Source organism: Coturnix japonica, chromosome 1 (assembly GCF_001577835.2).
Source record: "Coturnix japonica isolate 7356 chromosome 1, Coturnix japonica 2.1, whole genome shotgun sequence".
NCBI lineage: Eukaryota > Metazoa > Chordata > Aves > Galliformes > Phasianidae > Coturnix > Coturnix japonica.
In genome coordinates this window covers 132,930,250-132,956,042 of record NC_029516.1, presented here as the reverse complement: position 1 = coordinate 132,956,042, position 25,793 = coordinate 132,930,250, and the positions used below count along the sequence as shown (strand labels likewise).

The 25,793-nt window shown below is 33.5% G+C and overlaps 1 protein-coding gene across 6 annotated transcripts in view; it reads left to right on the top strand.

The window, feature by feature from the left end:
• Positions 1-25,793, top strand: part of GPC5 (glypican 5) — a 519,876-nt gene that overhangs the window by 281,177 nt on the left and 212,906 nt on the right. The window contains exon 8 of one of the 6 annotated variants that reach the window (XM_032442042.1): positions 315-450. The exons of the other annotated variants lie outside the window; for them this stretch is intronic. Within the exon in view, the coding sequence (XP_032297933.1) occupies positions 315-316 (2 nt within the window). The 3' untranslated portion in view covers positions 317-450. Of the gene's footprint in view, positions 1-314; positions 451-25,793 lie in introns of those variants that run through there. 6 annotated transcript variants of the gene reach the window in all.

Genomic DNA, 25,793 nt, shown 5'->3' with positions numbered 1-25,793 from the left:
TGTATAAAAGGGAAAAAAAGAAAAAATAGAAAAAAAAAAAAAGCAACTCTCCATAGGTTACTATTTCATTTTCTTCTTCATCCAGTTAATCACAGAGAGGTTTAATATCATCTGTCTGCTGCAGTGTGTCGTAGTTCATTTTTTAAAAAATCCTTTTTCAAATAAAAAGCAGGTAGTGTGCAGTCCATCAGTAGCTTCAGAAACTAGGATTTTCCCCAGGTGATAAAGAAAGAGGCCAGCTAAAAAAAATACATCCCCAGAAGATCTAGCTAAAAAGATACCTTCAGATTTTATTTTATTTTATTTTATTTTAGGAACAATTTGAATATGTTATGTCTTGGAAGGAATGCAGATTGCTGGTGACAGGGGAGAAGGGGGAGTGAGATCATGATGGAGTCCCACTAAATAGTAAAAAATCTCAAATCAATCATCTGTAAAGAAATATGGTAAGAGGAGAAAGCTTCTTTACAATAATGTCCTTTGAAAAAGCTCTCTATTAGTGAAATGTTTGTTCTAAGATGTGAAGCGTATTTAAGAAAGCAAGCTAATATATTTACAGTGTGTGAACATATGTTTTCTAGTGTGAGATTCCCATTCGCTAATAAATGCCATCAAATAGCTAACCAGCATTCATTCTAACTATGCAAGGCCTTCTACTATGAAATGTTTAAATGTTTAAAACACAATGGGGAAAAATATATCATAAGCGACGAGCAGTGCAAATTCCATGTCATATTAAGGTTTACCAGGGAAAAATATTTCCTTTTCACTCATTGCATATAGAATTCATATATTGAGTTTTAGCAGGTTTATTAGTTGAAGATCAGAGCTGATTATGCTTTTGCCTACAAGTAGGCATAAATTAACTCAAGTGGATTTGTGTTAAAGAAAAAGAGGGTTTTTTTTTTGTTGTTTGTTTGTTTGTTTGTTTGTTTGTTTTTTAAGTCAAAAGCAATAAGTTTCCATGTCCAGCACATCTATTCAGACTGTTAAGTATGCTAGGTTACTTAGTTGCTAGAAATACCTTTAATCTCTTTACCCTGTGAGTAATGGAATTTGTCATCGGAATTTATGTTACTATGTGGAATGACAGGATGGTCTCTGTTCACTTTTGTCCTGGTTTCAGCTGGGATGGAACTGATTTCCTTCATAGTTTCTGGTTTGATTTCTTTCATAGCATTTGGTGTTTTAGCTTTAGGAGAAAAATAATCTTGATAACACTCCAGTGTTTTAGTTGCTGCTGAGCAATGCTGCGTGGACATAAATATCAATGAAATACAAATATAAAATAAAATATTCTTATACTAAATATTTCTCATTCCGGTGACTTGAATGCACTTAAAAATTGGTCTAGTAATAGGAAATAGCCTGATATAATGGCAATTCAATGGGTGGGGCACTATTCTTAGACTCAGCATAAATCTGTTATATTGCAGTTATTCATGGAGACTTTTTGTTCTGCTTACAGTCATTGTAACTCTATCTTTTGTGTTAACACTTCATAGTGTCTCATCCTTGTATTGTTTATTTATTCATTTATTTTGGTGAATATTAAGCACACACTGAATCAGAGGCTATAAAACACAGTTTCATTGTTAAATAAAATTTACATAATTAAAGGGCAAAATTGTGTCTTAAATGTACCAACAGCATTTCTTTTCCTTGAACAAAATCTCTTTAGTTTTTGGCAAAGATGATTAAACAAATAGCCCATCTGTTGCAAACTTAAAGTCCTCTTGTCTGTAATAACAACTGTGTTTGGAAAACTGCATTTATTACAAAAATCTATCTCTGTAAATAAGAGTGGATTTAGAAGTGCAATAAAAACTGAAAGAAATTATGATGCTAGTGAACACTTAACACTATTTCTACCACAATATATTTCTTCCATATTTACTGCTGCAAAGCAACCAAAGGGATGTGGTTACCCCACTCTACACTGCAGTGGTGCAGCTTCTCTTCAAGCACTGTGTGTAGTAATGAACAATATATAAGGCAGACATAAGTACAGTGTCCAAAGCAGGGGGAACAAAGAAAATGGAGAAGGGTCCAGAGGGCAAGATATATGAGAGGCAGCTAAAGCCACACTTTTTTTTTTTTTCAGCCTAAAGAAGAGCAGACATTTGTAGGATCTGAGGGAATGGCATGAAGCTGAGTTAGATCTTAGGAAAAGATTATTCACCAAGAAGATGGTTAGGAACTGAAACAGGCTCCCAGCGAACTGATCATAATGCTAGTATGAGTCTCTTCCAACTTGGGATTTTCTATGATTCTATGATAAATAGACTTAAGGACCATTTTGCAAAAATAAAATAAAATCTTAATTCTAATTTTTCAGAGATGACTATGAACCCATGTAATTAAAATATTGAGATGCTACATTTAAACTAGAGCATTTTGAAGTCTGGAAAAGGAAATATCAGCTTAATATGTTATGTTTAACGTCTTGATTGTTCAGCTTTTGAAATTACTTTTTTTTTCTTTTATCATTTAAAAGGGCAAATCAAATAGTTAATCCACGATACAGTAATTGTCTCAGATTCTGTTATAGGTAGTTTTCTATTTTCTGTGTAACATCTACCAGGATTCTTTTCAAAATTTCATTGTTGGACAAAGATTTAGCTTGAAGTTGAAATGGGCTTATGAAATTTTTGAAATATTTACCAAACTCTGAAAGAACCAGTAACTTGGAAAGAAATCAGAACATTGTCAGCGTATATGAAACTCTACTTTTTCATAAGGAACATGTATTTCTGAATAAAATATAAATAGATGTACTGTCCTTTAAGCATGGGTCAATTATTAGTCACTGAAATACTGTTCTTATTTATGACTTTTCCATTCCTGCATTTTTTTTTTTATTTATTGATTAAATGGTAAGAAAATCTTGTAGAACTTGAAATAACAGAAAATAGATATACAGACTTGATCATCATGTAAAAGCCGTTCCAGAAACATTTTTAAAATAAATCAATGCAGTGCAGTAGAATAGAGCTCACAAATCAGAAAATAGTCTACAACAAGCCTCAGATGGAGAGGATTCAAATATGTGGTGGTTAAATATGACCAATCAGAAAGAAATTATAGTTAAAAATATGATTTTTCATATCACTCAAAGGTATAGAATCTATATTAAACTATTTCTAAATTCTTTTCTGAATCAATTTTATCAATTGGAAAACATCATTAGAAAACCTGAAACTGTCTTTATTTTATTTTGGTGGATTCAAGAATGAATTTCATTTTCAAAAAATAACTCACTCACTTTAACCACTATTCTCTTGAATTGAATCTCTTTTAAGGAAAGCTCAGGTTGCTGTGTTTCTAAAGGGAAAACTTGTACAGGCCATATCCTCAAATATAATTATGTATCTAGAAGGTATTCACTGTTTAGGAATAGTGCCCAAATGATTTCTACAATTTATTTTATTCTATAAATTAACGTGTATTGCATAGCAAAATAATAGAAAACACTGGAAATCTATTTCAGTTGAACCGGATGAAACTAATAAATATTTAAGATTCTGAGTATGCAGATTGACTGATAAACAGAAATAATGGGTCTGTACAGTAAAATAACGTGACATTTCAATCTGCTATTGTTTTGTTTTGTTTTTGTTTTAAGCAATAGTTTGTATTTATTTGGCTAAATTATGATTGTGGCTGTGCTTGCAAAAGTTCTCATTATTAACATTTACAAAGTCCTTTCAGAACTCACTGTTTACATAAACTTTAAGCACGACACTGGATAGCTGAGTCTCTAGTACATTCATGAGAAAAAGAGCATATGTAAACAGATATAAAACTATGAGTATCTTGGGACTGTTTTGTGTAACACAGTTGTTAATGCATGCCATTTTCTTCCAACCTTTTGTGCAATTTTTCATAACTGGTTGTACAGTTATATTTTTATTCATTCTGTCTCTTCTCATAAGTACAGCTTGTTCAGGAAACTAATAAACCTGTTCTATTTCTTATCCTGATCAATTCTGATCCATAGTAAGCACTCAAAGTGTGCACAGAATTTATTGAAAAAGAAATGTCAAGTTAAACAGGAAGCATAGTCTTTGTTTCTTTCAAAGGATAAACTTGTCATTAATATTACAAATGCATAAATATATTTTCAACCTCTGAGGGGCTTTTACATGCTTGACTTGTCAATTACCTGCAGACTATTTACTGTCTAAAATCAGTTCTGCAAAGGAAACAGCTGTCTTATGCTTAAGAGTTAGCATGCCCAGTGGAGACAGTATAAAGAAACATGTTTTCTTTGAATAATGTTAATTAATTGATTTATTAAGGAAATAATCTCTATTTTTTCTATTTTTCCTCCACAGTGCTTAGTCTAGTTTCATGCAAATTTTTAACTTACTTTTTTGCTTAATGAAAACCTTTCTGTAGTGAAATTCCTTTCCTTTAGTGTCACAATGTACTCCTAGCATCTAGAAAAATCATATTCACAAGGAATTTAGTAAAGTAGTACTGTAGGTTTTTTGGTGTTGGTGTTGGTGGTTTTGTTTTTCCTATAAATATTTAGGCCTGTCTTTCCTACTGAAATGTGTGTCTAAGAAAAAATTCTCAGAGATTAATTTCTCTTTATGAGAACAGGAGACAAAGAATATCAACAGAACAGTATTAACAGAATATTTACACTTCAGTCAAATTTCCTTACCTGTTTCTCTGTATACAGAAATTGGACTGTGTGTTAGTATAATAGAGTGTTTTGTGGAAAGAAACTTCAGATGCAACTTACAGTTTTATAAGTGTCTTATAGTAGATTATTACTAGAAGTATTACTTCTCTGGGAAAAGTGAAGAGCATATCTGGAATCCAAGACTTCTGATTTGTCATGGACTTAGTGCAGTACCATATTTTTATATTAGCATTTGCTCTGTTCTGTTGTCTCTGGTTTTGGCTGGAGTAAGCCATCCTTGGTAACAAGACTGTTAACAACTTTGAACTCAGGGTGCTTTGTTAACAGACACTTGTAGCATTGGTTTCTCTGTGTTCTTCCCATTTTGTAGAAAAGCACACTTAATGTCAAGAGCTCAGACTATTATCATGTCTTACTGCCTTCTTTCCTGCTACTTGTAGTGATTTTCTTAATTCTCCAGTAGAGAATGGAGTACTTGAAGATACAGTAGCTTGACACTTCTGGACAGTGATCTGAGGCAGGATACACATTTACTGGTTGCTTTATCTACTGATTTTAGTAGCTCTTTATGGGAGTATTACTTAAGCTCCCTACTAACTGATCTCTTTATATTAAGATAGTGCCATCTACATATTAATAACAATAACACTTATAACATTAAGTAGCAGCAAGATTCAGTTCTGCCCCTAATGCATTTTTTATAAACAGAAAAGATAGCCTAGAGTGATACATAATAATTAATCCTAGACTTTAAAATCATCTGGAGATCTCCTGCTGCTGTGGGAAAAGAGAAACATTCTTTTGCTATAGTAGCTGTTTTGCTGTAGAAGCTCTGCTGAGATGATAAAATTGTCAAGTTGCTTTTTTCGGTTAGAGCAAATCTAACTCTTTCTAGTTCCATGTACCTTGTGATGGGAATTATTTCTTAGTATCACTGCAAAGCTAATTGTTTTACAAAACTACTCTTCCCCTATTGCTAATAAAATGTGCTATTGGATCTTTTAAATGCCATTTTTCTTTGCTTGTTTTGGGGAAGGTGGTTGTGAACTTACATGCTACCAGGTACAGGTACACAGACTGCTCTGTAAATTTCACATTATTGTTAGCAAAGGAAATGATATCCAATTTAAAAATTACATTTATCCTCACAGCGTAGTTTAAAGTTTCAATTTATTTTTTGAATTTTATTATTATTATCATTGTTATTAGTCTGTTGCTTCTAAAAGGGAAGCATTATGTTCTCTCCTTTTGGTGATTTCTGAACAGATAATTTAATATGATACTTTGAATGGAAACATAAAGTAGCTTTTAATTAAGATTTTCCCTTCTTCAGTATTTGTGAGGTTCTTATAATATTTTTTCTTCTTATACCATGACTAAGAGGAGACAAATTATAATTATGAAACCACTTATTTGTTTGGAAGAAGTGCAATTTTAAACTAGTTGAAGATAAATCATTAAAATATACATTCATCACAATCTGCATAAACTTTCTTTGACCAGCTACACACATTGTGCAGATCAAAGTCAAAATAATGTCATCAAAACACCAACAAAATAAAATTTACTGACGTCTTTTTACCACATTGGTTGGAAGAACACCCACACCCACTGCTGGGCAGTGAAAGAGAGAGAGCGAGCGTCACTTCCGTGACATATTTCCCTCTCTGACCATGAGGTCCTCTGGGACATGTAGTTCTTCTTCTCTGTGCTCCACATGATGTTATGATGTGGAATACCAATAGCAAAAATTACAAAACCATGACACACATCAGAAGTAGTGTGTCGTGAGATGTGTCTCAACAAAAATGAATGTTTGCCACCTAAGATTTAGGACTCAGCATAAACAGGTCTGTGGTAGTAAATGCTTAAATAAAAGCCACAGATTCACAAGGCTTTTTCATTAACAGAGGAAGTGCTCATCACTTTGATTTTCCACAATAGAGAAGTTGCAATACATTGTGTAAAAAACAAAGGCATTTGTTTATGTTCATTATGTTACTCATGGTAGAGATATTTTCTGATGAAACTGTAGCAGCTCTGTGAGGGTTAATAAGGTAAAAAACACTGTATTAATTTTGAAAGTCTATTATTCCTTCTATAAAGTTTCTCACACTTATCTCTGTCTGAACTAAATGTTATTCATCTTATTTCATGGATAACTGAAAAAGAAAAAAAAAAAAAAAGAAAAAAAGAAACAATAAGAAATTAATAGTGTTGTAGTCAAAATACCCTTTCTATAGAGGCTTTTATTAGTATAAAAATAACTGCAAAATACTTGCGGACAAAATAGTGGATATGTGTAAAGGATTGGAACATTTATGAAAAAAAAATTAAATACCATCAGTCTACCATTATAAATCTATTTTTCATTTGAAAATAAACAAACAAACAACAAAAACAAACAAACAAACAAACAAACAAACAAAAAACACCAGCAAAAGGCACGCAAAATCTTGACATATTTCTTAGTTTTAAAATAATAACTTATACGGTATCATGCTTTCATGTCAGATGTGAACGTGAACACATTTTTCTTCCTATTTGAAACTACTTTGGTATGCCAAACTTCATTCTGGAGTGCTTTTTTTGTAGCTATGAATTAAAGCAAAATTGCAGATGCAGTATTAACTGTAGCAGTTAATTTCATTATAAAGTTGTTCGCGATGGTAATCTTTTAAAAGAATTCATAACACATTTGTAAACTTATCAGAGGAAGAACTGGGCAAAGGCTATGAACTGATACTCTGGCAGACAGCAGTAATGTTTTTGCTTAAGTGATAATTTTTCTTACATTATTTTCTGCTAATTACTTTTTCAAATCGCTAACCTTCTATATTTTTGTCATAAACAGTTTTTTCCTAGATAATGTGATTTGTGTCTGCTTGCTTAGTTAAAACACTACCACTGCAGTTCTTGTTTCTATGGGGTGTTTTTCATAACTAGTAACTTGCATAACATAAGGCATGTTGTCATGGTAGAAAAGATGACTTTAACATGAGACATGCATTTATATCATCCTGGATCATAAATTATCAAAACTTGACTGGCCTGTTAATTTGGATAAGACTGAAACTAAAAACAAGTGGTGATTTTATATTCCCTTTTCAAAAGACTATCTTATGTTGCCACCACCCCATGCTAAGTAATTCAGAATTATATGCATTACTTTACTAAGTTACTGATTTAATAATCTGTTTGAATTACAGAACATGCTGCATGCTAATTATACACTGCCAGATGTTTCCAACCCGACTCTCACTACTTCTCTCTCCCACATATTTTGTTCATTTTCTTTCTCTTCCTATTTCTGGAAGGCACAATATTGGATTAATCAATCTGTACTGATTCCAAATAGCTGCTCTAGCAGCACATAAAGCTAAAATTAGAAAGTAAACAAAGATGAGAGGAAATTAGCCATAAAGGTGAAAATCTGTCTGATACCAGTTTGGAGATTTTGGATATCCTGTTGGAAGTAAGAATAAATGGTTTTAAATTTTTCTGTATCTGTATTTCTTAAAGCACTTGTTCCATGAAATTTGTTCCTGGTGGATGATCTAAGCTTGTGTTATATCTATGATCAGCTGCAGAAATGGTATGAAGTAGTACTTCAGCATTATCTCAGTAACACTCCAGCTCTCCTTTTCCCTACGTATTTTGAAGTAAAACTCAAAAGACACTGATGATTAGAATGACAAATACAAAAGTACATAGAAAAATGCATGTATAAGATAGAAGTAATTCACATCTGTTTAGTGATTCTTATCACAGCTTTTAAAATAGACTCTTCTCCCTAGCTGGTTTTCTTCAAAAATGTTTTTTGTCTTTTACTCATCTTTCTGGTAGCTCTTTCTTGCTTGTTCCTAAGTACTCACATCTGTTTCTTTTTCCCATATTCGTTTTGGAAACTTATTACTTTCTCTTCCTTTTCCTGCTTTTCTCATGTAACCCCATGATGCTATTTGGCTGCCTTTCTCTCATCTGATGCTGCAAAGACAGACAGATTTATCAAAACTTAATGCTTGGCGTACAATACAAACAAACAAAAAATACACATGAAACTCCTAAAGGTATGCAAGACTCAATATGTGGAGGAAGCAGAAGCAGAAAATAATGAAGGCATCCCTATAACCATTGGGGAATCACTTGTTTGGGTATCCAGCAGCAGTTTCAGTCCTAGCATTTGTAGCTGCTTGATTTCAGAATCAGTGCTCCACATGCGTGTGGTTACAATTCCCTTTTTTGTGATGGGGACACCAGAATTTGTTTCCCCGGGTACCTGGGACCTTCAAGGTTGGTAAAGAAAGAATAAGTCAGCCTGATATCCAGGGACCTTGAAGATCCGATGAGGAGCTGATATGTGACCAGCTCACTTACAGAAAATGACTTCAGAGAATAATAACTTATAAAACAGCACTAGTTACTCTAACTGTACTACCAGGGGTTGGAAGCAAGGGATTAATGTGTCTCACACACCTTCCCTACTCTTAAACTGTATGACCTTTTCAAAAATTTACCTTTAAATAAAGTACTAAATGCTGTGACTTTCCCACAGTTGTAGGATGCAAAGGAAAGGAAACAAGTGATGGGAATGTTCAGACTGCTCTAAAACAAAGTGCAGAAATTATTTACATGGAATATCTCATATACACTGTCATGATTCAAAGTGATTCTGTGCTCTGCTTGCCTTGATGTTTTGTGCTTGAAAGGCTGATGCACTTCAAGTTTGAATAAAAATATTTTGAACAATACATTAACATCAAGAACCATAACCAGAAAACATTTATTCTCTTTTACCTTTCATGTGCTCACTTAAAAAAGAATCCTAGAAAATAAACAAATATACAAAAACAGAAAAAAACCCACCTCTTATTCTTTCTACAATGTATTATTTGTGTTTATTATTTGTTTGTTTGTTTGTTTTCTTTTGGAAATATGCTAAATAAACTATACCTAAAAGACTTTTGCATAGGCAAATAAACTATTAACAAGTACAAAGTGACTTAAGTAGCATTTTAACATATTACTATTTCAGTAACAAAATTAAATTCTCTGTGCCTATCAGAGGAGAAGCCGACATAAAATTTATGGATATTGTTATATCTGAAAAATTCTATTGAGTTTACTGCAAGGTAAAGTTTGTTTGACATTCTCAGAATCTTCTTGCATTAAAAATCTATTTGAAAGAGCATAGTTTGACTTTCTGGAAATTCATGTAGCCAAATTATAATGCAGTGACATACCTCCAAATTAAAATTTGTAGAACATCAAGAGCAGGCACGCCCAACCTGTGGCCCACTGTAAACTTAGCTTGGCACAGCGTGTCCTGTGACTGCCCTCTACTCTGTGCTAACATGGTGGCAGTTCTTTCCTGTCAAGCAGCTTGGCCCAGGCCCAAGTATGCACCCATTACTCAGCAAATCTAAAATACTGGTGTGAGATTGGCATTGTCTGAACTGACACAAGGGCATGACAGAGTGCACTACAGTGCAAACTCAGGTTATGGCAAATAATTTTACGCAGTTTGATACACTGACTAAGCACAGTCATGTGAACATTGAAAAATATACAGACTTGCTTTCAATTTTGAGAATAAAATTTGAGAACAAATTTCAAGACTGCTGAAAATATCAGTTTTTGGTATATTTACAACGCCACAGTCAGTTGACATAAATAAATTACCTGCAAAAAGAGTTGCTATCAGACATTCAACTCAGAGAAAATATTGATAATGTCTCTCTACTAGACTATTATAAGACTTCCCTTTCCAAAGAAAGCATCCTTCACATCACAATCATGCCTTGTTCATGCAGAATGTACATTTTTGAGCAACAGTTTTCTAGGACAAAGCACAGAAAAAATGAAATTTCATCAGAAATCTCTGAAAAGCACATTGAGAACTCACTAAGAACTGCAACCACTTACACTGACCCAGACACTGTTTTGTTAGTTTCACAAAAACGAGGTAAAAAATCCTGGTATTTTAGTTTCGATTAGATTAGTTTAGTTTAGTTTAGTTTAGTTTCTTTCTCTCTCTCTCTCTCTCTCTTTTTTTTTTTTTTTTTTTTTTTTCCTTATGTCTAACTAAAAAAATTAAAACAAGAAAATAAGTTTGGGTACTTACATACCTTAACTATATTAGATACTTTATATGCAGCCCAAAACCGTTCCTGTTCACTCACTGCAGCCCTGTCAATCCAAATGGTTGGACACCCATGACCTATAGAAAAATAGTAACTACAATCACTAGTTAGTATTGGTGCCTAACAAACTGATTAATTAACCTTAACAAAACAAACAAACAAATAAAAAGCACAAAAAAGTACCCACAAATGATGCTTTGAGTTGGAAGAAACCTTTAAAGATCATCTAGATACAACCACTTTTTCACTGTCAGGGACATCTAATATAGTATAGTGTTTGTAGTTTTAGGGACAAGGTGGATCCTATGCCTATACTGTTGACTTTATCCAAGGGGATGAGGACATAACATAAACTGTCCCAAAATAAGACCTACACCTTTTGCATATGAAGGTAAACACATGGGAGGACTGGTGACACTAGTTGATCATTCTTTTTCAGCCTTGTAATGTTTCTGTGGATTCTTCCATCAGCCTATTCTTTCTGCTTTGATCCAGCCTATTTCTTCTCATTTCCTTCAGTGGAACAGCTTGAGCAAAGACCTTGTCTCTGCATCTTCCCTATTTGTGCAGTTCTATATTGGAAAACTGAACTGAAGAACTTCAGCAACATCTGTTGGGTGGAGAAAGAGGGCAGACACTGGAGAAGGTTTTGTGAGGGAGTGGATCTCAGATGGGGAGTTAAGAGAATCACATATCAGAGTTGCAGATGCAGGAGGTGGCACCTATGGAAAAGAGCTTCCATAGCCTGTATCCAACTAATTTGGTTATTTGCAGAGAGTGCATCTGCAGTACCTCTGTGGTGTTTCACAGCCCAGTGATATGCTGCTCGCCTGAAGCAATACTTAATAGTAAGTAGGAAGCACAATCAGCAGAAGCTACAGGGGATGGCAAAGCTCCCAGAAAAGAGATGCAAAAACAAACAAGCAAGATAAATAAGCAGAGAGAAATGAAAACCAGAAACACTGTGAGAGTAAGATCAATAAATATTAAGGCTAAAGAATGTCAGATATTCAAAGCAGCTGTGCAAACACAATTAGCAACTTGAAAAAAAAAAAAAAAAAGGATGCTGGAGACCCAAATTAGTCCATGAAGATTTTCAAAATCTTTTCCAAAATATATCTACATTGTAACACCATATTTGCGTGCATTACGAGTGATTCTGAACACATACCTGGTGGCATACTTGCGTGATAACAGGCAATGTTTTAGCAATTTTACTGTCTGGATGAGGTACTAAACTCTGTTTCTTGTTTTATTACTAAATATATATTATATATAATATTCTATAATAATTATATAATTATAATTATTATATTTATTTATTTATTTTTAACTGAACACTTTTTTTGGCAAGAGGTGTGTTAATAAGCTATATTCTACATCTACCATCTGCATTATACAAACCTCTCTCAGAAAACAGAGCTAGACCAAGGTGAATTAGGAATATTTAACTAAAGACCACACTGATTTGGGGTTAGCTTTTCCTACTTTGGTGTCTGTTTGCATTTTTGCTGTGACGTTATTTATCAAAGAAGCCCTTGTCATTAAGCACACAGTCCTTGCTCCTCACAGACACAGGTTCCACCTCTTCAGCCACAACACTGAATTCAGCAATTGATGTCCTTCAGTTCATAGCAGTTCCACAAATTATTCCCTTCAACACATGTAACTGTGGTTTAAGCATGTTGTTGTATGATATGCATGTTTTTATAGATTGTGTCAGGTGTGACCAGAGACAAAAAATACAGGAATCCCAAAAATAACAACAAATTCCCTCCAGAAAATGAAAAAAAAAAACCAAACCACCACCACCACCAAAAACAAAAACAAAAACAAACAAACAAACAAACAAATAAAAACAAAACAAAACCCAAACACCCAACTAATGTGAAGGAAGTAAATAATTAAGAGAAAAAAAATGAGAATGTGAGAATAAAGGAGTTTTAAGTCATCTAAGCTTACAGACTTGTTGTTTGTGGGTTTCTTAGGTAACAAGATGCATTTAACTGTAATCCGGAAGAAACATGACCACGGGACCACAGGCAATACTTATAGTTTTAGAGGCCTTTTGATGTATACTTATAATTCTTGTTTTAAAAAACTTACAGAAAGCATTTCAAATAAATTTTGAATAACATTATATTTTAGAAAGGAACTATGAATATTGCAGAAGCACATAAGATAAAAGGAAATGAAAGTTACTGAGCTGAATAGCGAAAATATCCACAATGGATGGCATATCAAGTTACTTCATTTGGTATTTCTTTATTGATGTGATGTATTAAGGAAATTCGCTCTGTTCATTGTCTCAAATAGCTCATATTCAGTGTACAATGAGATGTTTTATTTCCTTTTCCTGATATAAATCACAGTATAATCTTCCTGTTCCTACTTTCTCCTATCAAATGGTCCATGATTATATCCACTTCCCTTCCAACAAAGAAAAGTAAAAAGAAAAAAAAAAAGTGCGTGTGTAAAAACCTTCAGTTACTTGATCATTTTTTTGAGACAATAATCTTAATATATTTTCAGTGATTTAAAGAATTATTTTTTTTTTTTTTGCTTTTAAAAATAAGTAATACCATTGACAAAAATCAAGCTGAAAGTATGAATTTAATTAGATAAAAGAAAAATATATGGCTTTAAGTTATCTTGCCACTGGCACTCATGCCTGTGTGGAAATGTTTCTTAAACTGCATATGAAATGAACAATTCTACTTAGCTCAAATAATTTTAGTATTACATTTCCTATTCTTCTTCAGGAAACAGAGCAAAGCACAGGAAATGTCATAGGACCTAATTCTGCCATTCTTACTCTGAACAGTCATTTAATCCTTCATAATCCCATGAAAAGATTTATATAGAAATGTAATACTAAAAATGAAAAATCTGTCTTATAAAAACTAGTTATGAATTCTGTGTTTAACTTTCAAAATAAATTATTGCTTCTAATGTATACTCATAATTCAGAACATGTTGAGGGAAGACAGTGTGGAGTGTTTATTGACAGCAGTTATTTATAACATTTTATTATTATTATTTCTAGAGCTCCATTTGCAAAATCCTGCAAATGGATTGCAAATCCTGCAAATGGATCCTTGCAAAATTTCTTGGATTTTAAAGCATCAATAAACATTATGCATGATGTGTAGGGGAAGATGCAATGTAGTTAACCCTGTTTGACACATTAAACTAAAGCATACATTGACATTTCCACTTCATAAACACTAGACTCAGGTGAATAAAAAGACAACTTAAAGAGGAAATGAATCATTACTTTTTTTTCTTTTTTTTTCTTTTTTTTTTTTTTCTTAATTTCTTTTTACCTGATGTACTGAATTCTGATCTTCCTGAAGAAAATGTTAAATATCTATTTAATACAGCTGACACTTTGCTCCCAAAATCCTCATATCATACTTTTTTTTCTTTCAATCCTTGCTACTCGTTTTCCTCGGGACAGTGACTACTTTTTTACTATTACTGGAGTGATTTGAATTGATATCTTATGGACTGTACCTTATATTTATCTGTCTCTACAGAAACTGCCCCAGGTGCCCCACAGAACTTATATCTGTTAATTTTAAATACACACCAGAGATCTTGACCTTTAATTAAATTTGAAATCTGATTGGCTGTTTGGTACCTGAAGTTCTAGACCACCATAATTGCTTTTTAATTTCACAGATTCTCTTGTTGAAGCTTTGACCTTAATATCCATGAATCAAATCCTACATCATTTCCTCACACAAGTAACAGGGAATTAATCCATGGAAGAATAAGCAGCAGGCAGAGTAAAAAGACCAGTAGGACACCAAATTAAAAGGCTATAAATAAATGAATAATATAGCACAACTTATGATAAATTATTAGAATTAAGATGAGAACATACCCTTCCCCTTTCTTGAAATTCAGAAAGCTTGATATACATTTTTGTTTTCAGAAATGAAAGAGGATATGGTCCTGAGCCTGCAGTTTCAAAGTATGCCACAGTATTTTAGTGACAGTCTTGCCTGCTTGTTTTTTCTTACTATGTTTTCCCATTTTGTCATTTTCACTCATAGTGACTTCAAAGTAGGGTTTCACTAATTAAATTATTTAAATTAGATCAGATGTTCTTTATAGAATTTTTATTTTATTCAAATTTTTTATATATATTACCTTCCCCTAGTCGTTAAGAACAATAAGTATGGTCTGTCCTTCCTGTTATTTTGTCCCCCCAAGACACCCAGGATTCATTTCAGTCATGGACTCTTCCTCCTAATTTAGAATAGAAGTAACCCAGCTGGTAACTGATCTCATTGGTTCAAGCCCCTCAAAACTCGTTGCTGAATAACTCTTTCAGTTTATTTTTTGTCCTCTGAGTATTCTGTTCCTAGATAATCACTGACTTAAGTGACGTCATCCAGACTTTATGGACTGGAAGCAGAGTTTTGTTACAAAAGTAAAGATCTACAGGCATAAGAAAGAAATATTTCTGGTTAGATATACCCACCTTGTAATTTTGTGTTTCTAGGGACTAGTTGTTTCACGCTTGTTGAAGTTAGTAGGTAGCCAGGCTGTGGTGCTATCTCAGTAGGCAAGGACATAAAGCATCCGTCTGTACATATCCATGGTAATAGAGACAGCCAATCTTACTACTAGTTGTGGACTTTTTGTTCTGGGCTGTGAGTGACTTTCTTGAATTCACATAATAGAGTGAACAAATGAGGACAACATGCTGAACATGAAATTTTGGTAAAGCTCTTTTTTTTTTCTTGTTGGTTGTTGTTGATCAACATCTACCCAGAAGTCAGGTAATTTTTGTATCTTCTGTCAGAAGAACCACCTAGTTTCCCCACATGTGTCTACAAGGCTTGAAGGTTTACTACTAGCAAAAAGCAAACAAACAAACAAACAAAAAATTATTGTTATTTCAGCTCTCATCAGATTTTGGATCTTTCTCCGTTCCTGGTAAGAGTACATGAGAAAATCCATTTGCAGTGTCTTTATGTCTACATAAACCCTCAATCAGTTAGGAAAAGCTAAATATATATGTCTTTTAAATATTAAAAATAGAAGAAAATTATAAAAGGAAACATTATTTCATTGAAATTCAAGACTTTTTAGTGCTTGCATGATAATTTGATGAATGAAATTGTTCATTAATAATGGACTTAATTCGGTGATAGGATAAGATGTTACTGCTTCTGCAATTAAAAATAATTTTAAATTTAACTACTGTGCTTTTACCTGAGAATGCCCAGGAGCAAACAAATAACAGTGCTCTAGTTATTAAATAGTCCTTCCTTATCCAGATACTTCCTCTATAATATATGGTATATAAAAATTTCATTAGAATAATTAAATTTAGATTTGCAAAATCAAGCCCTTGGAAGTCAGGAAATAACAGAGGTGAACCTTAATTTTTTTCTCCTATATGCTTGAATGAACTTGAATGTCGTGGGATACTATGCAGATGCTCATAGAATGGGAACATATTATCTTGTGTGTTGTATTAGGCGAAACACGGGGAACTTATCGGGATGTTACGTGACAGGCCCTTCCACAATTTCCAGAAGCATCTTAGTGACATGTAATGCAGTAGGCGGACACGAAAGGCGTAGTTTATATAAGTTTGTGTTTGTTTCAATAAATCACCATTTTGCCACTCCATCACCTTGGTGTCACTTGGTAATTGGCCTAGCTGCTGCTTCAGTTGAAGGCGAGAGATCGTAAAGCCATTAACGATCGTAAAGCCTTCACTTCTGCTGCATACGTCTTTTAGTGTACTAGAGCTTTATTAACTTTATTAACTTTATTAATTTTTAAATTTATTAACTTTCATTTTTTCAGGAAAAAAAAGTAAACATTTCCCATGAGTACTGTAAAAATCTCCTATCCCTCCACATCATATTGCTTTTCACATACTTAATAGTGATGTGACATTTTCAGTATAAGTAAATGAACCAAAGTACAATCTTAGCAATAGAAGCAAGACAGAAAGTTTCAGTCTGGCATAGCCTTTTTTTTTTTTTTTTTTTTCTTTTTGGCTGACCCCTCAGTTTATACTACACTAGGTCTTGCTACTGCTGTTTTACTGGAAATGCAAACTCCCATAATTAATTTTTTGTTGCCTGCTATACAGGTAACTTTCCCCTGCAGGGAAGAAGAAAAGAAGAGGGTGCATAATCAAGTGTCTTGATTCTGTATTGATACACAATTGATGATTATATCTTACTAGAAGCTCAGTATGCTGACATGATTGAAAAAAAATAAAATATTATCTAGCATCTTTTTAGCATGAAAGGATTTCAGCTGAGAAGAGTAATGTCAGGCTATGTAGAAAACTAACAGCTATTTCCCCAAACAAAATTGCAGTAAACTGAGTAAAATGTCAGTGTGCTCTTTCTTTCTTCTTTCTAGAATGAAACAGCAAAATGTGCTCAAACACTAAAATGAATATAAGAAGGAAAAAAGCAGATCCTCCGGTATAGTTTTAAATAAAAAGGAAAGAACAGTCTTTCCTTCTGATTTCTGCCGGTAGATATACCTAAAAACATGCCTCTAATATCTCTGGAGATCTTCTTAGAAGTAGAATTCTTAGTTCATACAAACAGTGAGACTTTTAGATTATTTATTGACTTTTATCCTAGTTACCTATATTAAATTTTTACTTTGGGCAGGAAAATGCTGAGATTGAGTCTGTAGGTATCCGAGTTACAACCTAAAATGACTATCCTAATTTCTTGCAGTGTTGATAGTTCTTTCAAGTAATTTCACCTGTTACTTGCTGTTAATGTGTTCATTTCATCCTGTGATTCCCTTCTCCTCTCAGCTGCCTTTTTCTGTACCTTCATCATTTTATCAGGTATGCATTAACATGGGCATTTTTGAAGCTGTGCAGAGATCTAGACTTGGAAAATGACATATCTGAAATGAAAACAATTGAACAACAACAACAAAATATCTATGCATTCATATAAGCAGCTTTCCCAGGTGAACACAGGGCACTTCAGCAGAGGAAGTAGATGGGACTAGAGGGAGCACTGAATCTGACACAGAGCAGAAATCTACATTATTCTAAGCTATTCTTAGACACTTTCACATTTTTAGAATTGCAAAGTAAAAATGTGCCCATATCCTGATAACTGTTTATTATCACTCCCTTTCTATATGCTTCATACTTTTTCACATCACTTCTACAAGCACATTGAAACATTTCTTACTATATTTTCCCACTCACAAAAATCTTGAATTTGTTTTGAATTATTTTACTTTCACTAGCTTCCAGTAGGGTATAATTTATAAATATTCATTTCAGAAATTAAAAAAAAATATATTAGTAGCTTTTTACATCGACATATTTAAACTTCATAAATGGTTGTTTGCTAATTGCTCAGAAAATGTTAATTTATAAAATATCTGATTAGAAAAAGCTATTTTCCACTACATTTCAAGTTTATTGCATTAGTTTTCATTGTTGATTTTTAAATTAATTCATCTTAATTGCAGAAGATTTAGTACACTAATTTTATCTTTTCATTAACTGTCAACATTAACATTTTCACTGGTGTACAGTTTATAATCTGTGTTAATGGTATTATATGAAGATTTCTTTTCTTCTTTCCTTTTCTTTTCTTTCTTTTCTTTTCTGTTCTTCTTTCTTTTCTTTTCTTTTCTTTTCTTTTCTCTTTCGTTTCTTTTTTCTTTTCGTTTCTTTTCTTTTCTTTCTTTTCTTCTTTCTTTTCTTTTCTTTTCTTTTCTTTTCTTTTCTGGCAGTTGTATGGGATATTATGTTAAATATTTTTGCCTCAGTTTAATACATATGTATCATGAATGTTTAAAACTGTATTACTTATGATTTCTCTTGGTACTTCTACAGCAATGGAACCGGCATAACAATCATAATTACCCCTGAGGGTTAAACATTGGCACTTCTATGTTCAATTTTAATCATTACCTAAAACAAATAAATACATACAATTAAAAAACAAACAAACAAACAACAACAACAACAACAACAACAAAATAAAAACGAATCTCTAATTATTATCATCAACATCTTAGGTATTTATGTAAACTATAATTTATTATAATGAATGATAATAAGGCATATCATATCTTCCTCATTCTTCTTCAAATTACTTTGCTGATATCAACCAAATATGTGTTGTTCAAAGAAGCAAAAATAATAAACAAAATATTACTCTATGTACTGGAAAAGAAATTGAAATTAGCAATTTAGAATATGAAATAGCATTAACAGTTTATCACTATTTACAGGAAACAGTTTAGAATATTTATCAAGCCAAACACTACTGAAGCAGTGTTTCATTTTATGAATTGTTGCATTCTGAATTGTTATATGAATATGAAGTCACTGAAAATGCAATCTAATCTATGATATCCTTTGAGTTGGAGGGGACTATTAAATGTCATCTAGTCCAAGTACCCTAAAATGAAAAGGGATATCTACAGCTAAATCAGGTTTCTCAGAGTCCAGCCCATCTGGACCTTGAATGTCTCCATGGAAGGAACATCCACTATGTCTCTGGGCGATCTCCTACAGTGCCACACCACTCATTGTAAAAGACTTTTTCCGTATATCTAAACTAAATCTACCCTCTTCTAGTTTGAAAACATTTCCCTTTATCCTATCATAACAGCCCCCACTAAAGAGTCTTTACTCTTCTTTCTTACAGACACCATTTAAATACTGAAAGACTGATTATCAGGTCTCCCCAGAATCTTCTTCAGCTTCTTCCAAGTTGAACAACCTCAGCTCTCTCTGCCTACCCTAATTAAGGAGGCCTTCCATCCCTTGGATTATTTTTGTGCCTATTCTCTGGAGGCACTCCAACAGGTTCATATCTCTTCTGTACTGATGATTAAACATTTGGACACAGTACTCTCACCAGCGCAGAGTACTGTGCAGAGAGGCAGGATCACCTCCCTTGACCTGCTGGCCACATTTGTTTTGATGAAGCCCAAGATCTAATTGGCTTTCTGGACTATGAGGACACCCTTCTGGCTCATGTCCAACTTCCCATCCGCCAAGACCTTTTTGTCAGGGCTGTGGTCAATCCCTTCTGTTAGGGGGGGGACCTTGCACTTGTATTTGTTTAACCTAATGAGATTCTCCTGCACCCACTGCTCAAGCCTTTCTAGGTCTGTCTGGATGGTATCTCATCCTTCTGGTGTATCAACCCTACCACACATGTAAAGGCCAACCTGTCTATTAAAATATTCTGTTTAGTAGAAGAGCTAACATTTTCTCAGGTATTCTATCCTCAGCTCAATATTTTTTGGTCTGTTGACAATGTTGAGTAAACCTTTAATAGTATAACAATTTGGAGAGATTTAAATACGAAGCTTGGATACAGTTAGCTCTGTAATGTGATATGCTATAGATTTTAGCTATTTCTTTATTGTGCTATTTTTTTTCTTAATTTCATAGTATCATAGTATCATAGTCTCGTGCGGGTTGGAAGGGACCTTAGTGATCATCGAGTCCAACCCCCGGGATTTGAGCCTCCTGTGTAGCAGAGTGGCACTTCTACCACTTGCGCCACAGGGGATTCGAACCGGGGTCTCCGGTGTTGCAACGCGGCATTCCTACCACTGTGCCACCAGGCGCAGTGCTTAAGTGATTTTTTTTTGTGTGTGTGTGTGTGTGAGGACTGCTAAGGAGATGAAAAAACATTTGGGGCAAAAATACTAAACGTTACAAATTTACAAGAAGGAAAAATGGCAATGAAAAAAAGGGGGAAAACAAATGAGTAAGGTGTAAGATTTAAAAATTATTGATGCTATGAAATTTGATTCCTTTTTCAAATACAGATCTATGAAAAAATAATTAACATGAATTTTCTTTATAGAATTTATAGATCCAACAATGTCTGGAAAACAAATATATGATTCACGTTCACCTAATACAATACTGACAGGCAACCTAGAGTAATGGATTTACTGATATTTTCTTAAGCTACTGATGCTGCAAAATGTGGTAGAACACATAATGGGAGAAAGGATAGCAAACACATTTTTATCCAGCATCTTCTTTCTGTGTGGATTTTCTCTCAGTCATGTTACTTTTAAAAGGGATTTATATTATTTTTATCACCTCAAATGATTATGGGGACCACTTGCTTTAAAAGAAAAGGACAGATATTAATAATGTAGTTAGAATTAATGGGTTTCAAGTAATTGGAGAGATTTGTTCTTTGCTTCGTAACAGAAGTAATGCCATCTGTAATGGAAAAGACTGAAGTGGTTCATGTTCTTTGGAGTCGGAAGTTCACTGCAATTAATTGCTTTCTACGCTATTCAACCCGTGTTCCTTAAATAAGATTGCCTGTTAGAATTCATTGTCAGTTAAGATTCCCACTACTTGACTAGCAAAGCTAGGATTCCAGCACATGTCAAGGGGCAGAGGAGAACAGGTAGTTTCATTTACCTTTTCATTGTCAAATATCTATCAGCACCTATCATGCACAGGTTTTCCCAAGTTATCAGATACTTATGGCAAACTGTTAAGTCTACAGGGCTTTCATTTGAATTGTCACAGAAATTCATGTAACAGGAAATTAGAGGTAAATAGCTTAACTGGAATTTAATATAAAAGAGAAAACTCTGGCTGAACTATCACATGCTTACTTATTACACATTTCTTAATAAAATGATATGTAAAATTTTTATGTTAGTATATGTGACAGATTCCAGATATTCTGGCAATAATCTTCATACTTACACAAGCATACTTAAAACTTTGCTTTAAATTAAGTTGAGGATCTGCAGAAGACTGCATCAGCTCTAACGCAACAAGGCTGAGTAAAATTTGATCAACTATTTGATGTACACCAATATTCCTTATTTTTACCTCATTCATTCTGATAAAGACTCCTTAACTCTTCAGACCTAATTTAAACATCCACTAAAGAGTGAATTCTATCAGTAACTATTTCTGCCAATGAACTACACAGTGGACTAAGAAATGTCTACAATGTAATATGGCCATAATTGCCCAAATGATGAATTTTCAAAGTGATGACATGAAAAAAAATGGGGCTGCTTTTCTAGCTATTTTTAATCAACATGAGCCAGATCTGTTCTCCAAGGAGCAAGATATACCTAAAATCAAAGTAAATGTTTCAATTCAAAGGCTAGCTAAAATCTATAAGTTATAGAGGGTGGGAACTTGAAAGCTTCATGTGATAAAGCTGAGTAGCAAAATTATCAGGTGCTTTTTTAGTCTAGTCTTCAATGAAAACTCAGAATGAGTGTTCATTGATATTGACTTCTTTCTACTTGAAGGACAATTTGCAAAGTGGTGACTATAAAGAATAAACAGATTAGGAGTGTTAAAAACAAAACAAAACAAAACAAAACAAAACAAGGATTTGTTAAAATTCTTCAGATAAGAGAGATGTACAAGAAGTTAAATTCCAGCTCTGAAAAAGCCAATAGTAGCATTCCCATTTAATTCACTGTGAGTTATGGTTTCACCCAGAAATATGAGCTGAGCATGAGTAAAGGAAAAATTATTATTTTTTCTGATATAATATCTTACATTTATGTACAACATGCATTGCACTGTAAAAGGCTTTAGGAACTTCATAGAACAAACCAGAAACAAATCATTCTTTATTACTCAAAAAAACATAAAGTTATTTCAATGACAAAACTAAAAAAAAAAAATATGAGAACTTTCTGGAGAAACTGTTCAGTGACAATAGACACACCTTATCTCCTTTGAAAAACAGCTCTTGACGTAGTTTGTTATCTATTGCTATACTTTGTATTGCTGTAATAATCAGAGGGGAAAAAAAACCAAAAGCAACTATTTAATAGCAGCATCTATTACTTTACTGTGTATTTTCTATGAAAACTTCTGATTATATTTCTTATTTTTTATAATGTGGAGCCTTTTTGTACTTCAAGTTCATTGAATCAGTGAGAAAATAAAGATGTGTCATTTAAAATATTTTTGCCTACTGATATCCTTTAGGATACCCTGAAGCCTTCTCATTTCTGGGCTGAACTGCTCCAACACTCTCAACCTCTCATCATATAAGAGTTGTTCCAGTCTTGTTAACTCTCTGCTGGACTCTTCCCAGGTGGTCCATGTCTCTTTTGTCCCAGGGGGCCCACGACTGGATGCTCTGCTACAGGTGCAGCTTCACCAGTGCTGAGTAGAGGTGAAAGATCACTTCTCTCAACTGCTGGCAATATTTTGCTTAATGCAGCCCAAGATACCATTAGCCTTCTTAGTGGTAAAGGCATGTTGCTGACTTTTATTCAACTTGATTTCTACCAGCATCCCCGAGTCCTTTTCAGCAGAGCTGCTTAGCAACTGGGGTTGTTCCTCCCCAGTTACCTGTCTTTACACTTCTTGTAGAACTTCATGAGTTTTCTGTCGGCTCATTTCTCCATCTTGTTGTGATCTCTCTGGATGGCAGCACCACCATCTTGTGAATTAGCCATTCCTTCCAGTTTCATGTCCTTAGCAAATTTACTATATTCTACTATTTACTGTATTCTATACAGCCACCAGCTGAATCCTAAAAACTATTTTAAAATATGACTAGATAAATGATACAATTTATATGGCGGAGACTTTAGCAAATATTTAATGAACAAAATATAACTAAATGCTTTACTGAAAGTCAGCAATGCTGTGATTCCAACCCCTACAATTCTGTGATTCTGTGTGATTCTGTGATTCCTAATGAATCACGTTGATGCTGACCACTGCACAATGCATAACTACTTCTTAATTAAATGCAGGTTTAACCCAAAGTGCCTCAGGTGCAGTATATTTTGTGAAGGAAAAACTGGTTTTGAAATGCGCTTGGAAAAAAAACTTGACATCATAACTTCCTGTTTATTTGCAGAACTATGAACCAGATGAACAACTCCAAACATATCTTTGGGAAGAACTGAAATACTAGCAGAATACATGTTATTTCTCAAAGTCTTTTTGGGGAATATCTGACTGCATGCTTAACTCCCTCCAAAATGAAATAGGAAACTTTAACTAAATGAATCTCATTGCCTAAATAAATTGATGATATTTAGTGTCTCTAGGCAATACATCATATCTCAGTTTTAAGCAATATAGACTTGTATTCCATAGACATCAGCAAGCAGTTTAGAGAGTGATCCCTGTGATCTATTAAACATCTTAAGAGAAAAGCAATTTTTAATGTTACCTGGAAATACAGGGGTTTAAAATTCTCTTCCTCATCTACTACACATTCTGTGATATGGGACTGATTACTTGTACCCTCAGTTTTTTTCATGAAAATATACCATGCATTTCCACATGCCACTTAATATGTTTGTAAGACGTGCTTTTTGTTTAAACTCAGCAGGCAGGCAAGCATCACACAGCTGTTTTCTCACTCCCTCATGCAGAAGGATAGGGGAGAAAAAGGGGGAAAAAAAAAGGTAAAACATGGGTTAAGATTTAGACAGTTTAGTAGATCAGAAAATGAAAATATTAATAATAATGATGATAGAATAATATATAAAGCAAGTGATGCACAGTGCAGCTACTTATCTAAAAACTAATGCCCAGACAGTCTCTGAGCAGAACCTGCTGTTCCACCCAATTCCTTCAGTTTCTGTAGTTCAGCATGATGTCACAGGGTATGAGATAACACTTTGGCCAATTTGGGTTAGCTGCCCTGGTTCTGTCCCCTCCCATGTTCTTGTGCACACTGAGCTACTCTTTGACCAGGCAATATGAAAAGATGAAACGTCCCTGACTCTGTGTAAACACTACACAACAGCAACAAAAATGTGAGTGTGTGATTGTGATCAACATTCTGATCCTAAATCAGAGCTCTATACCAACTATTAGGAAGGAAATTAACTTTATCACAGCCTAAATGAACACAATGTGCTATGTATTATCTATGCACTTTAAATCTTTACCTATGTACCTTTAAACCCTCTAACAAAATGTAAGCTTTTTACTAGGATAAGTTGTCAAAGAACTACTTTACTTACTTAAATCTTGGCTTTATATTTTTTCTATCATCCTATTTTATATGGTCTATTGTTGAAAATGTTTAGCTTACAAACTATTATTCAGGTTTGCACCTATACTGATATAATGCTGACTTGAGCAAGATAGATCAATTTAGGATGAAAATAAGAAGACAGCACCTCCTATTTCTCAAACCATTAATTCATTCATTATAAAGTAGATCTTCCAAATGTGCAACTCCACAAATTGGCCTAAATGAATTAAAAGCTGAATGCTAGGTGCTTTGCTTTCCAGATTTTTTAATTTACTGTTATTACTGATTGGTACTTTTGGTTAAAAAGGTTTTTCTCAACTGAATTACTGTTCTCAAAATAGTGAGTGTACTTACACAGATAGTTCTGTAAATAATAATTACTCATTCTGAAAATTTGAATATTGCTCTCTGGGAAAAGGTATGAAAATAGGAAGCTGTCTATCATATTCAAGGTTAGATAATTAAAAAGGAAATCTTATGGTTGATATTGTAGCTGTACTATTTTCAGTGTTGCAGAAATGCTCCTCAAGATGTTGGCTATTAAAGTTAACAATTCAGCGAACATCCACATTCTTCCACTTAATGAACTGTTAAAACTCAAATACCTGGAAAAGAAAGACTAGAAATTAAGTGCTGGGCATTATGACGTTTCCTACCAAAGCAATATCAGATTCAGCTTCATAGATCATCATGCCTAGTTCCTCAATAGTTCGTATTTCTTTCATCATAGCTGTATTATAACATGTGAATAGCTCTTTTTCATAAATTTTGTCTATAAATGAACAAACTGAAAGACATCATTACAGATTACCCAATTTATACGATGACAGAAAAATTAAGTGAAATTTAATTTAATTTCTGAATAAGTATTAAAAAAATGGTCGATGTTGCACTCTTGACAATTACCTTTAAAAAAAAAAAAAAAGAGACATTGCATTTATAAATTTATAAATTACTGATTTAACTATTGATTACTTGCAGTATAATTCA